This window comes from Pseudorca crassidens, chromosome 18 (assembly GCF_039906515.1).
Source record: "Pseudorca crassidens isolate mPseCra1 chromosome 18, mPseCra1.hap1, whole genome shotgun sequence".
Taxonomy (NCBI): Eukaryota; Metazoa; Chordata; class Mammalia; order Artiodactyla; family Delphinidae; genus Pseudorca; species Pseudorca crassidens.
The window spans coordinates 14895211-14909019 of record NC_090313.1 but is presented as its reverse complement, the minus strand read 5'-3'; the positions used below and the strand labels follow the sequence as shown (position 1 = coordinate 14909019).

General features: G+C 41.0%; 1 protein-coding gene across 5 annotated transcripts in view; it reads right to left on the bottom strand.

The window, feature by feature from the left end:
* UGGT2 (UDP-glucose glycoprotein glucosyltransferase 2) overlaps positions 1-13809 on the bottom strand; it is a 172054-nt gene that overhangs the window by 5494 nt on the left and 152751 nt on the right. For 2 of the 5 annotated variants that reach the window (XR_010937087.1, XR_010937090.1), the window contains 4 exons: positions 9778-9894; positions 5294-5420; positions 1525-2405; positions 454-631 (listed from right to left, as the gene is read on the bottom strand). Coding sequence is in view for 1 of the 5 variants with exons in the window: in XM_067713891.1 (XP_067569992.1) it covers positions 2383-2405; positions 5294-5420; positions 9778-9894 (267 nt within the window). In the remaining 4 variants the exon portion in view is untranslated. Of the gene's footprint in view, positions 1-453; positions 632-1074; positions 2406-5293; positions 5421-9777; positions 9895-10462; positions 10656-13809 lie in introns of those variants that run through there. The other 3 variants (XR_010937088.1, XM_067713891.1, XR_010937089.1) reach the window with 3 other exon arrangements.

The following is a 13809-nucleotide window of genomic DNA, read 5'->3' as shown; positions in this document are numbered from 1 at the left end:
GTCTGTAAGCCCAGGCTGACGGCCTGTGGTGCTTCCTGGAAGTATTCTATGCTCTCCCTCTAGGAGCTTCATTGTTCCCTGAACTTGATAACTGGAGCCGAAGGATGGGCACTTCCAACGTCTAACCACTGGTACCAAAGCATCTGGGAGGCATGAAGACTTTGGACTGTCTTCAGTCTTATATTCTGGGTTTACCTTATACCAAAACTTATACCCCAAACTTAAATGTCTTTTCATGGTTAAAACTCAAAACCTCCTAATTCTCAGATATGCTCTGTTCCGACTTTCCTCTGAGAAGGAGGAAGGAAAAGTGGACTGCAGCTTCTCAAAATGGGAAATACCGTTTGTCTCTGCTCTCTCCTAGGATTTGATTTTTGTTAAAATTTGCTATAGGGCCTGCACCTGAACACCAGAATTCAGGGTCGGGAATGTATGTGGGAGGCCTCGGGCTACCTTCCAGCGCCCTCAGGGCAGCGGAGCTGGTGGCCTTCTCTGCGAGGGCTGCCCTGCGCTCCAAGGTGGGCTGCGGTTCAGTTCCCCTAGTGCGTCCCCGAGGAGGGCAGAGCTCTGTATGGCGCTGCGCTCTACGTGCACTTGACGTAAAAGTTAGCCATTTTATAAAAGAATCTCCCTGTAAAGAAATATTTATAAGTCTGGATTTTTAGATATAAGGTATCATTCATCTGGAAATGAGACAAGTAAAATTTAGCCATTCAAATCACAAGCTACAAACTACATTATTCTGCAATTTTAGCTTATATTCTATGAAGTACAGAATCTAGCATATTGGAGATGGTAGTTAGTAATAAGTGTGGAAATCGGGTGCCATTACCTAGTGAAGTACCAGCTCACAGCCAGCTGGGGCTTCTGCCTAAAGCACCACAGCAGACCTGGGCTGGAGCATCTGGTCTAAGCTAGAAGCTTACAGAGACTCTTACCTCTCACCAAGCCCCGACTCCAAAGAGGAGTGAACCGGAGACCCCATGGAACTGGGGTCTTCACCCCAGGCTAAGTTACCACTCAAGCCTCTGACAGCATCCCTTAGGACCCTTGGAACCCACAGGAACAATCTGCTTCCATTCCAGGCCACACCTGGAACACTCCATTTTATCACAGACAAACCCAAACAAGTAACAAAGGGAAGGTTACAGGGAGAGGGAGAGGCCTTGTGATCTCTCATTAGGAAGAATGAAGCTGCTGGGGGCAAAGCAGTTATTTTCAAATACTCTGTGGGCTGTGCCATCCAATAGAGGAGGATTAGGCTCGTTCAGAAGAGCTCAAAGGAGCGAGAGTAGAGACCACCGGTAGACAGCTTCGGGCTCACTGTGGAACTCTGTACGGAGCTGTCCAAAGATGGACCAGCCAGTCTCCAGAGGCAGACAGTTCCATGTGGCCCTGGAAGGTTCCAAGATGGCTTGAGAGTCCACCTGGCAGGGCCTTGTAAGGGGGGGCTGTTCCTCAAACCTCACTTATCACCGGAGTCATCTGGAGAGCTTCTAGACAATCATGATTTCCCACGCTCACCTCAGTCCTATTCAATCAGCTTCTTCAGGGGACAGGGTCCAAATGACACTGAGGTCTTCTCCAGTCCCAAGATCCTATGATTCTAGAATAGTTGGATAGTTTTTGAACATTTACTATTCCTATTCATCTATTATTAGTATAAAACAGGAAAACAAACTGTTTACACTCTTAACTAAGTTTCTATAAAACTAGCCAGTTCTTTTTTAAAAAGAATACATATATACCCCATAAGCCCATGAATATCGTTTTATGAAACAAAAATTAGAAACATTAAAAAAATACAAATACTGCATAGGATTAAAACATCATATAGTTTAGGATAAACAAAATAATTACAGTGTGACACTACTTCCATTTTAAAACAACAGTTAAGGTGTAAAGGGGCTTACTTTAAAAAAAAATTATTCGGAGATAACCATGAGTCCTTCTTTCTCAGAAGAAAAAACACAAAATAGATTTCTCTAATTTAAAAGCATCTTTTGAATGAAGAAATATGGATGCACATAGAGCTGGAATATCCAAACACGTAGATGGTTTGCTAATTCCCCATGAGGACCAGCTAGTCAGATACGTTCTTCTACGTGGTTATCCGGCAAAATTATCACTTTAACTGGTGAAAACACTGTTTTAAGCAATCAGGAAAGAGGAACAATCTAGTTTTAAATACTCAATGGCCATTGCTTATAAAACTTAAACTTATTCAATACATTAAACACATGTATTTTTAAATAATTTAAATTGAAGAATATGTCACTGATCCTTAATGAAACTTTCAGAAGTCTTAGCAGTAGTTCCACATTTCCCCAGCAGGTGGCAGATTTCTCGTCATACTTTCTCATCTTCTTACACAGGCCCGTGCTAGAGTTCATCATGTGTCAAAACTGTAGGGGAGGAAAGTTTATTTAGCTCCTGAAATCTCAAACATCACATTAGCTTAAACCTGACTGAGGTATGAATTAATATAATAAAAAGCATAGGTGCTCCCTGAGGATCCTCTTGTTTGTTAGTTTAGTACCTACTTGCTTCATTATGTGCCATAAGAATAGCTTTCTATGTTATGGTATCTGTTACATTGTATCATAACTCCTTGCCTCTTTACCCACCTAGAAGCCAGGTCCCATGAGTCTATGAGAACAAGGACCACACCTTATTTATCTTTGTTATCTTCGGGGCCTAGCACCCTGCCTGGCAATAGAGGCCTTGAACAGTACTAACAGATTACTCACCACGTACAAAGTATCCTGTTATTAATGTAACGGAACAACAAAAAGCAGAAGACATACATGGTCCTCATCGAAGATGGGAGGACAGAGCATTCAAACACAGACACAAATACTGTACAAATGTGAGAATCGGTACTAGCGAAGACCCTTAGAGATCAAAGTGGTTTCCTCACCTTCTGCATCACTGAGCTGTCACATACTGATTTAAAAACACTGAAAATTCAAAATGATATTTTCAGGCAGAAATTAATTAATATACATTTAAAATGGATCCTGTTCCATAATTCAAGATGGCAGACTATATCTCTCCAGTAAACTCCACTGGAAAGATAAGAAATATAAAAGGGAATAGCAATAAAGACAATGGGAGAAGTGGTTATGAGACAACACTGGAGCAGAGTTATCAACGAATTTCTGAACGCGGAAAACAGAATACACAGCTGAGATGATGAGTTGATTTTCTTGACAGAGAAGCCTGGGAAAGCCTCCTAACAGAAAACACTGGTGGGGAGTATATCACCCAGTGAAGCAATTAACTGAAGGACTGTATGGAAAATCTGTGCACCTCAGCTCTCCACTCTCATTCCTTCTTCTGCATTGCAGAAAGAAACAGCCTGGTGTTTATTCCAAGATAAAAAGTGGAAGGCTAAAAATAGAACAGTTTGGGCTTCCCTGGTGGCGCAGTGGTTGAGAGTCCGCCTGCCGATGCAGGGGACACGGGTTCGCGCCCTGGTCCGGGAAGATCCCACATGCCGCGGTGCGGCTGGGCCCGTGAGCCATGGCCACTGAGCCTGCGCGTCCGGAGCCTGTGCTCCGCAACGGGAGAGGCCCACAACAGTGAGAGGCCCGCGTACCCGTTAAAAAAAAAAAAAAAAAAGCAATAAACCCAAAAATCTCTTCTGTAAAACCTCTCTTATTTATACATATAACCATACAAAAACATATATACACAGATATGCAATTTTTCTTTAATTAAGATGTGGGTCAATAACATTATAAATATTCTATAACCTATTTTTTAACTTAAAAATTTGCTGTCAGCACAAATCTGTCTCAATTCTCTTGAAAGGCTACATTATATTTCATTGTATGTATCAGTGTTTATGCAATCGATCCTCTATTGATGGACAGATTCTATTTCATTATTGAAAACAATGCTGTAACAAACGTGTATATATATGCATAATTTCTCTCGTTTAAATGTAAGTTTCTTGTGAATTGCTGGGTCAAAGGGCATATATTTTAATTTTTTATACATATTATAAAATTTCCTTAATTTATACAGCTACTGTAGGTATGAGAGTGCTTACTTGTCAATACCCTTGCTAATGCTGGGTATTATTAATCCTTTAACTCTTTCCAATTTGAGAAGAGAAACATTTCATCTCAGTGTTTTATACCTTTAAAATTGCTTGTGAGGTAATTATGCGAATTTTCCTTTCTTCCTTCCTTTTTTGCCTTCTTTCCTTCTCTCCCTTTGAAAACAGTTACACCACTTAGAGAATCATCTTTCTTCTTCTGAATTGAAATGGCACCTTTATACTACAGTATTAAAAATGCTTGGGTGTGTTTTAAATACTGAACTTCTCAGACAACACACACTGATTTTGTGAAGGAAAACAGAGTCAAGATGAAACAGAATTTCATGCTTATATGAGAAATTTTATATATAATCATTTCAGCCTCCCTAAAAAGTAAAGCTGAGGAAAATAAGAATTATATTCTGAACTACTAGAAAGAATTACTGTGAGGATTAACTAGTCTAACCTGTGAAAGTCTCTAACCTACTGACTGGAACACAATAGAAGCTCAGTACTACTTTTAAAAAAGAGCAAAGGACAATAGAGACAGGCACTGACCAGGAAAGGGGATTATGAAGCAATCAAGAAGTTAATATCGCTTTAAGAGAATATCCCACATATTTATTGGTGTTGAGGATTTATGTAGGGTGGTGATGAAATGCTAAGGTAACCTCAGTTTTTTATTTTACTTTTTTTTTTTTTCAGTTTTTTAAGTCTAAGAAATGGAAACAAATTAATCCAAATCACCCTCTAGTCATGACCAAGGCTACCTCAGCAAGTAGCCTTTTGACCAAGGCAAAAAGTTTGATCCAGGAACAAACTTTTCATGGGGAAACCTATACCATGTACCAGATTAATTTAGGAGAGAGGAGGTAATATTGTAGTTAGCTATGTAAGGCTTTTATTAAACTTCAGGGCTTGGACTTTCATATTTAGGAAATTCAGTGTGTCTTAAAGACAAGTGTTTCTTTACTTTTTTCACCTCTACATTATGTCAGGAGGTTAATACTATATTGACTATGTGATGATCTGAAGCTATATCCATGGGGGAATAGATTCTCTATCCATGTTTTAAATTTGCGAGCTTAATTCCACATAAAAATGAAATTTGTAATCAAGTCACGGACTTTGGTAAAGAAATTCTGACCTAATCATTTGATAACTTCACCAAGGACTGAGTCTGTAATCTATTCTAATTTCACTTAATGCAACATATGGTTCGTACACCACTGCAGAATAACTTACTTGCATTTTTCTTCTTGTTTTCAAGGTGATCTAATAGTTGTCGTATCTCAGTATCATACTCCACCCATTCTGGGACAATCCTGGCAGCAGCTTTTAGTTTAGGTTCTTTTGTTTTGGGGTTATTGCACTGAAAGTTTAAATAAAGCTTTGTTAATAAAAAAAAACGTGTTCGAGGAAACATAAAGGAAATACTCGAGGACACTGCTGTGTCACTAGAGCAAACAAAATGCATTTTATAAAAAGCAGGGCCCTAGGTACTAAGTACTTGAAATACCGGAATTAGTTTAATAGAGAAAGGATCAAGTGAAATGACAAATCATAGTTTATATAAGCAGTAAGTATTTAATGCAAACACCTCAATCAGAACTTTAAACAAAAACTGTTTAAAGACTTTTTGATGGCTCGTAAGAAGTCTGTCAAACAATTCTGTAAAATGTTTGCACAAAACACCCAATTATATGACCATCCTGTAAAAGAACACAGAAGACTGTATTAATAAATATTTGATTGCCTTTTCTTCAGACTAAAACCTGGGTTTATATACTTTATGTTTTCCATACACAAAACTATTTATCAGCCTTTAGAAACGTCTTGAGTTTCTTTGGCAAAAGCATTCATCCTCTTTCACATGCCTCTGTTCTCATTAGCAGTTATGATATTAAAAATCAGTTAACTGGAACTCATTTGTCAAAATACTGACAGTTGTGAAATTCAGAGTAGCTCAGAAATCTCCACACCTTAAAAGTATTTAACTAGCCTGCTTAACAGGCACAGTGGAGAAGCAATGGACTTGGATCCTCAGTCCTCATGGTTCCAGTTTTTACTGGTAGTAAGACTTGGACGGTCCACACTTACTGGTAGTAAGACCTAGTCACTAAACTGTGTGTGTGTGGCGGTGGGGGTGTGGGCAGTGGCAGAATCTTAGTGTTTTTCATCTGCAAAGGACGAAATTAAAACAAGATCATCTACAAAGTTCCTCTAATATTTGATCAATTTTAATTAGCAGTTGGTCCTGTTATAGAGTTTCTTGGGAAATTAAATCAAGGTTAAAAGGCAAAAAGTAGAGAAGGAGTTTAAGAAGGTTCTGACTCTGGATGTATTTGAAGGTACCGCTGACAAGGCTTGCTCATGGGCTGGATGTGAATTGTGAGAAAAGAGAGGCATCAAATATGACCCTAGTGTCTTTGGCTTGAGCAACATAAAGCATGGAGATGCCACTGACTGAGACAGGAAAGACTACGGGAGGAGCATAAACTTCACAGTTACACAAGCATCCTGTCTGCTCTTCACGAAGAATTAACAAAGAATGTGTCCTGACGCTCACTTCTACGTGGCGTTTTCTTATAGTTGCCCCAACTTGCTTTCCCCTTCATCCTTCGTGCCTTATGGGAGAGCTAAGTTACGAACCGTGAGCCTGTTGTCTTATTTATTTATTTATGGCTGCATTGGGTTTTTGTTGTGGTGCGTGGGCTTCTCATTACGGTGGTTTCTCTTGTTGCAGAGCACGGGCTCTAGGCATGTGGGCTTTAGTAGTTGTGGCTTGCGGGCTCAGCAGTTGTGGCTTGTGGGCTCTAGAGTGCAGGCTCAGTAGTTGTGTCTTGCGGGCTCAGTAGTTGTGGCGCACAGGCTTAGTTGCTCCGCGGCAATGTGGGATCTTCCCAGACCAGGGCTCGAACCCGTGTCCCCTGCATTGGCAGGCGGATTCTTAACCACCAGGGAGGCCCGGGCCTGCTGTCTTAATCCCTTCCTCATCCAACATTTTCAGTTCATTGCATTGTGGAATATTTTCTAAAGTAACTTGAAAACAGTATTTTATTTGTAGAAATTAATTTCACAGGCAATGTGTTATATAAAGAAGACAATGGAACTATTTTCTAACTATGTCAGAAACTATTAAAACAAAAATACTATGTTTGTCCTTAGTGTATGCTACAATTCCCCCCACCCCCGCTACAATCTGTATCAGCGGTGCCTAAGTGGGGTGACCACGCCCCACAGGGGAGCTGTGGCCAGGCCTGGAGGTATTTCTGATTGTCGTAATGGCGGGGGGGGGGGGGGGGCTATGGCCACCTAGTGGGTAGAGGCCAGGGATGCTGCTAAACACCTGTACAGCGCACAGGTCCGCCTCCACAACAGGGAATTACTTGGTCCCAGATGTAAATAATGGCCCAGCTGAGAAACCTTGATCGAAAGGGAGTTGAGACAGTATCATGACCTTCACAAACACTCTCGTCCTCACCTTCAATACCAGGAATCATGCTTTTTCCTCTCCATTAGGCCATTTCCTTGGGATTTTTCTTGTTAACTTTTTCCCCAAGAAGATGACCGAAAATAGCATGTTCTTCCATTTTTATTTTAAATGTTTCTGTGGGAGAGACGATGTTGTCCACCAAAATTTATGTCACCGATCCTTCTTCTTCTATGTGGACCTATTGCTAGGAAGTGGCTGCCCATCGAGGAATGACGATCCTTAGCTCCTGTTACAACTGGATGTGGCCACACGACCAATTCCTACCACGGGGCCAAGGCCTTCAGGATCAGGGTGCATTCTCCACACTCCTTTCTCCTTTCCCTCCAGATCAACACTATCCAATAGAAATAGGATGGAAGCCACACACGCAGCTCTACATTTTCTAGCAGCCGCATATAAAAATGTAAAAGGAACGGGTGAAATAAGTTTTAATACTATATTTTGTTTAACCCAATATTTCTAAAATGTTATCAGTCAAAATGTAATCAATATAAAAATTAGTAATGAGATATTTTTACATTCTTGTTATTGTACTGAGTCTTCAAAATCTGATGTGTTTCACACCTTATGGCACGTCTCAATTTACACTGGCCACATTTTAAGTGCTCTATGGCTGCATGTGGCATGTGGCTGCCATACTGGATGGATCAGCTCCAGATGGACACAGATGATGACAGGACCCTAGAGGATGAAGAAGCCACAAGATGGATGGAGACTGGTCCCTGAGTCATGATGTACAGGGAAGCTGCTCACTGATAGGACACCCACTTAGGTCTGAACCTGGGAGTATGTGAAACCATGGAAACATGGGCATTTGTTAGAGCAGCTCATGTTAATCTAAGTACTGAAGAGCCCAAGGAGACCTTATGTCACTAACATATGAGTCACCACCTTACACAACATAACCTTAACATCTTATGTTATGTTCAGTAATGTTCTTGACCTCTTTAGAAATTTCCGTCGCTTTCTTCTTACCAATGCCATCTTGTTTCTGCTACATTCTATCCCCTGTGATTGCAGTCTAACACTGCGGCATGCTACTCTCTTTCTATACCTTTCTATACATATCTGGAGAAACATCCCTATATTTTATTGCCCTGTCTTATTTTGTTCAAAACTATGAGTTCTAACATTTTGACAGTCTGTTCTTCAGTGAAGATCTTGTAAACAATTATTCTATACTTTTAGCACATAAAAACAATATGGTCAGAAAAAGAATAATATCTTATACTATTAAAGATAATATATAGTATTGGAATATAATGTCTAGACAGCTGGATAATTAAGTTAGTTTAAAATATTTCATGTCTAGATTTAAACTGTGTAGCATAAACTGCTTAAAATGAAAATCTAAGAAAAAAACTTCTCAAAAATAATGAAGAAAAATAGACATGTATAGGATAATTTCAGTAGACAGAGTTATTTTGGTTGTCTTTATTTGGGAAAATTATTGGCAGGGCAACTAAACTGATGGCATGTTAAGATGGCAGCTAATCCATAAACATTTCAGCCAGCTCTTGGCCCTTCTTTCGAAAGGCCTTGTGCAGGAAAGAATGAGCACAGCAGGCCTGGGACCACCACTCTTAGGCCCGTGCTTGCAAGCCTGGCCCTTGGCTGGCACCTGGGAACTTGGGTTTCAGGAGTGTTCCCACCGTTCCCGGCTAAGAATGGCTCACTGTGCCTAAACTGTGCAAACATGTGGTTTACGGTGACCACCTGCCTTCCTTCTGGATGCTGGGAATCTTGGCACGTGCCAGGCAGAGGGGGGGCTTGCCGTGACCAGGCCCCCAATAAGAATCCTGGGCATTGGGTTTCTGGTAAGCGGCCCTGATAGACCACCTTTCACATGGGTTGTTGTACTTCTTGTAGCTTAAGGAATTAGGGTTGTCCTGGGTCACTTCACAGGGAGAGGACTCTGGGAAGCTTGAACCTGGTTTGCTCAGGACTTCACCCCATGCGCCTTTTCCTGATTTTGCTTTGCATTCTCTCACTGTAATATCTTCACAGCCATGATTCTGAGTCCTGTGAGTCCTCTTATTGAATCATCAAACCTGAAGGTGGTCTTGGGGGCCCCCAGCACAGCCCTCTACTTGCCAACCTAGGTAAATGTAACAGTCAATAACAGACTGAGCAGCAGGGTGCCCTATGTGTGCCATTCCGTTTGTAATACAGAAAATATTTCTACTGGAACATTTCCACATCTGCTTATACAGAGGAAGATGCAAACACTCACCAGGTCAATTGTTTTGGCTCTCTGTTTGGATTCATCATCACACCAGGTTTCACACCACAACCAGTCTTGGGGAAGAGACTTAATGGCAACTTGGTAAATCATATTGTTGGGAAGATCCTACAGAAAAAAAGAATGATTTAAACATAGAGGTAGAGAAATTAGGGTCAGAGTGAAAGAAGTTGAAGATGTCATTTAGATTATGAACAGATCCTACAAAAACATGCAAATCTCAGGTGTGTCTGTATTTTGAAGCTTTAAATACTTAATTTGACCCAACAGTCTTGTGTCGTGAATGACCCTGTGCACTGGAACAAAGACCGCACCTGCCCTGGGCTTCCCCCCCAGCATCCGAGGTGGAGAGAGAGGCCCAGAAACCCACCATCCCACATGCCCTCTCTACCTCTTATCTGCCTCGAAACACCAGGATTAATCACTTATACCGTGTCTGCTATTACTGTTGATGTAGTCAACACTGCACTCTCCAGATTCTGAGGCGACTTATCATTTCCCTATCAGCAAACTATGCTCCACAAATATTTTCACATTTCTGCATATTTCACATTTCAGCGCTTTCTAAGCAAAGATCGCTGGCACCTGGGTAAAAGGATGTGTAAATGGCAAATGAGCCTAGTAAGTTAAAGACAGAGACCTCTGCAGAGATTTAAAGACACTTTCCCAGAGATACCTGCTTATATATGCCAGGGATTGCAGAGCCCTTCCCAGAGAATATTTGTTTGCATTCCAGAGCAAAGGGCATGTTTCCTCTCTCTCCCAGAGGGCACCAGCAGTACTTGTGTTAGCTGTCCCATCTAAGTTCCAAGATTCATAATTTTAGGGTTCTTCTCTCAACACTCCTATTAATCATCATACTGGAAGTTCTAGCCAATGCAGCAAGACAGGAAAAAGAAATAAATGGTATAAAGATTGGAAAGGAAGCAATAAAACTGTCTTTCTTTGAGGATGACAGGATTGTTTATGCAGAAAATCCTAAGAATCAGTAAAAAAAAAAAAAAACTCCTGGGGCTTCCCTGGTGGCGCAGTGGTTGAGAGTCCGCCTGCCAGTGCAGGAGACGCAGGTTCGTGCCCCGGTCTGGGAAGATCCCACATGCCGCGGAGCGGCTGGGCCCGTGAGCCATGGCCGCTGAGCCTGCACGTCTGGAGCCTGTGCTCCACAACGGGAGAGGCCACAACAGTGAGAGGCCCGCATACCGCAAAAAAAAAAAAACTCCTGGAACTAATAAGCAATGATAGCAAGGCTTCAGGATACAAGGTTAACATACAAAGGTCAATTGCTATATACCAGCAACGAACAACTGGAATTTGAAATTAAAAGCACACCATCACTTACCTTAGTACCAAACACCGCCCCCCCAAAAACAAAAAAACAAAAAACCCCAAATAAACCTAGGTTAAAAAATCTAACAAAATATGTTGCTCTACATGAGGAAAACTATAAAATTCTGATGAAAGAAATCTAGGAACATCTATATAAATGGAGAGATATTTCATGTTCACAGATAGACTTAATAGTGTTAAGATGTCCATTCTTCCCAACTCAATTTATAGATTCAACACAATCCCAATAAAAGTCCCAGAAAGTTATTTTGTGGGTATCAACCAACTCATTCTCAAGTTTATATGAAAGGCAGAAGACCCAGAATAGCCAACACGGTGTTGAAGAAGAATAACAAAGTCAGAGGACCGATACTACTGAATTTGAAGTCTTCATATAAATTCTATAGTAATTAAGAGATTGGTAATGGCAAAAGAACAGACAAATACAGCAATGGTACAGAATTGAGAGCCCAGAAATATGAGACTTCTTTGTATTTTCTGCTCAATTTTTTCCTGTAAATCTAATACTGCTCTAAAAAAATAGTCTATTAATTAAAAAAAGATAAATAAAAGCTAGTTAACTGTTCCCTCTTCCAACACCCTTTTCCTGGGAATCCATTCCTTAAATCCTTAAACAACCTGGTCTGTCATCTTATCTCAGCCACTTTCTCCCATGGTCATATCCTAGCCAAGTCCTCTATAATTTCAATTTCATGCTCCCATTCTCTGACAACCTCTTGATTTTCAGCTTACTCCATCAAGTACTCAGATATCAATATCTTTTGACCCCCACTGGGACCTCCAATCAACTGATCCTACCACTATTTCACTGTCCTTTACCCCCTGATGTCTTCACTCCCCCCTTCCTTAATTTCCATGGTTAATCATTATATTTAATCCCTTGAATATATTCTCAGTTGTCTTACCATTCTCGCATTTAGTTGTACTCGCTTGGCAAAATTATAGTCCTGGTTAAATCCAAACTCTGCACCTGCCTCCATGCAACTAAACATGGCTGGCGAAACACACAGACACATACACTACACTATACTATTTTACGTTCCCATCAGCAGTGTAGGATGGTTCCAAATTCTCCATACCCTTGCCAAAGCTTTTACTGTCTTTTGTATTACAGCCATCCCAGTGAGTATGATGTGGTATCTCACTGTAGTTTTGACTTGAAGTTCCTAATGACCAGTGATGCTGAGCATCTTTTCACATATTTATTGGCCATTTGTATATCTTCTTTGGAAAAATATCTATTTAAATCCTTTGAGCAGGACTTCCTTGGTGGTGCAGTGGATAAGAATCCGCCTGCCAATGCAGGGGACATGGGTTCGACCCCTGGTCCAGGAAGATCCCACATGCTGTAGAGCAACTAGGCCCGTGTGCCACAACTACTGAGCCTGCATGCCACAACTACTGAGCCCACATGCTGCAACTACTGAAGACTGCACACCTAGAGCCCGTGCTCTGCAACGAGAGAAGCCACCGCTCGCTTCAACTAGAGAAAGCCTGCATGCAGCAACGAAGACCCAGCACATCCAAAAACAAAAATAAAATCCTTTGAGCATTTAAAAATTGGTTCTCTTGGGCTTCCCTGGTGGCGCAGTGGTTGGGAGTCCGCCTGCCGATGCAGAGGACATGGGTTTGTGCCCCGGTCTGCGAAGATCCCACATGCCGCGGAGCGGCTGGGCCCGTGAGCCATGACCGCTGAGCCTGCGTGTCCGGAGCCTGTGCTCCATGATGGGAGAGGCCACAACAGTGAAAGGTCCGCGTACCGCAAAAAAAAAAAAAAAAATTGGTTCTCTTTTTGTTATTAAATTATAAGAGTTCTTTATGTGTTCTGGATACTAGTCTCTTATCAGATATATGATTTGCAAATATTTTCTCCCATTCTGTGGGTTGTCTTTTCACTTTCTTGTGCCCTTTAATGCACAAAGTATTTAATTTTGATACAGTCCTATTCTTTCTTCAGTTGCTGGTACTTTTTGTTTCATGTCTAAGAAACCATCGCCTAATCCAAAGTTACAAAGATGTACACCAGTATTTTCTAGGAGTTTTATACGTGACCCTGTTACATTTAGGCCTTTGATCCATTGTGAGTTAGTTTTTATATATGGTGTTAGGGAGGGGTCCAATCCATTCTTTACACGTGGATATGCTGTTGTTCCGGCACTTTTGCTGAAAAAGCTATTCTTTCTCCATTAAATTATCCCGGCATGCTTGTCAAAAATCCAGTGGCCATAGATGCATGGGTTTATTTCTGGACTCTCAGTTCTAGACCGTTGATCTATATATGTCTAACCTTATGCCAGTCCATCCACTGTTCATATTTAAAGGGTACAGTCTGATAAGTTTTACGTACAAATATTCCTGCGACACAACGATCACCATCAAGCTCACTCTCAAGTTTTCTTGTGCCTTCTTGCAATCCTTCCTGCCTGTCCTTTCTACATTCACCTAAGCCAGTTAGCTCCTGGGCAAACACGAACTGCTTTTTGTCCATGTAGATTGGTTGCATTTTCTAGAATTCTGTATAAATAGGATCCTACGATATGTATATTTTCGGCTTGGCTTCTTTAGATCAGCGTAATGGTTTTTAGATTCATCGATGTTGCTATATGTATGAATAATTCATTCCTTTTTACTGTTGAGTGAATACACCACAATCTTTCTGTCCGATCTCGTGTTGAT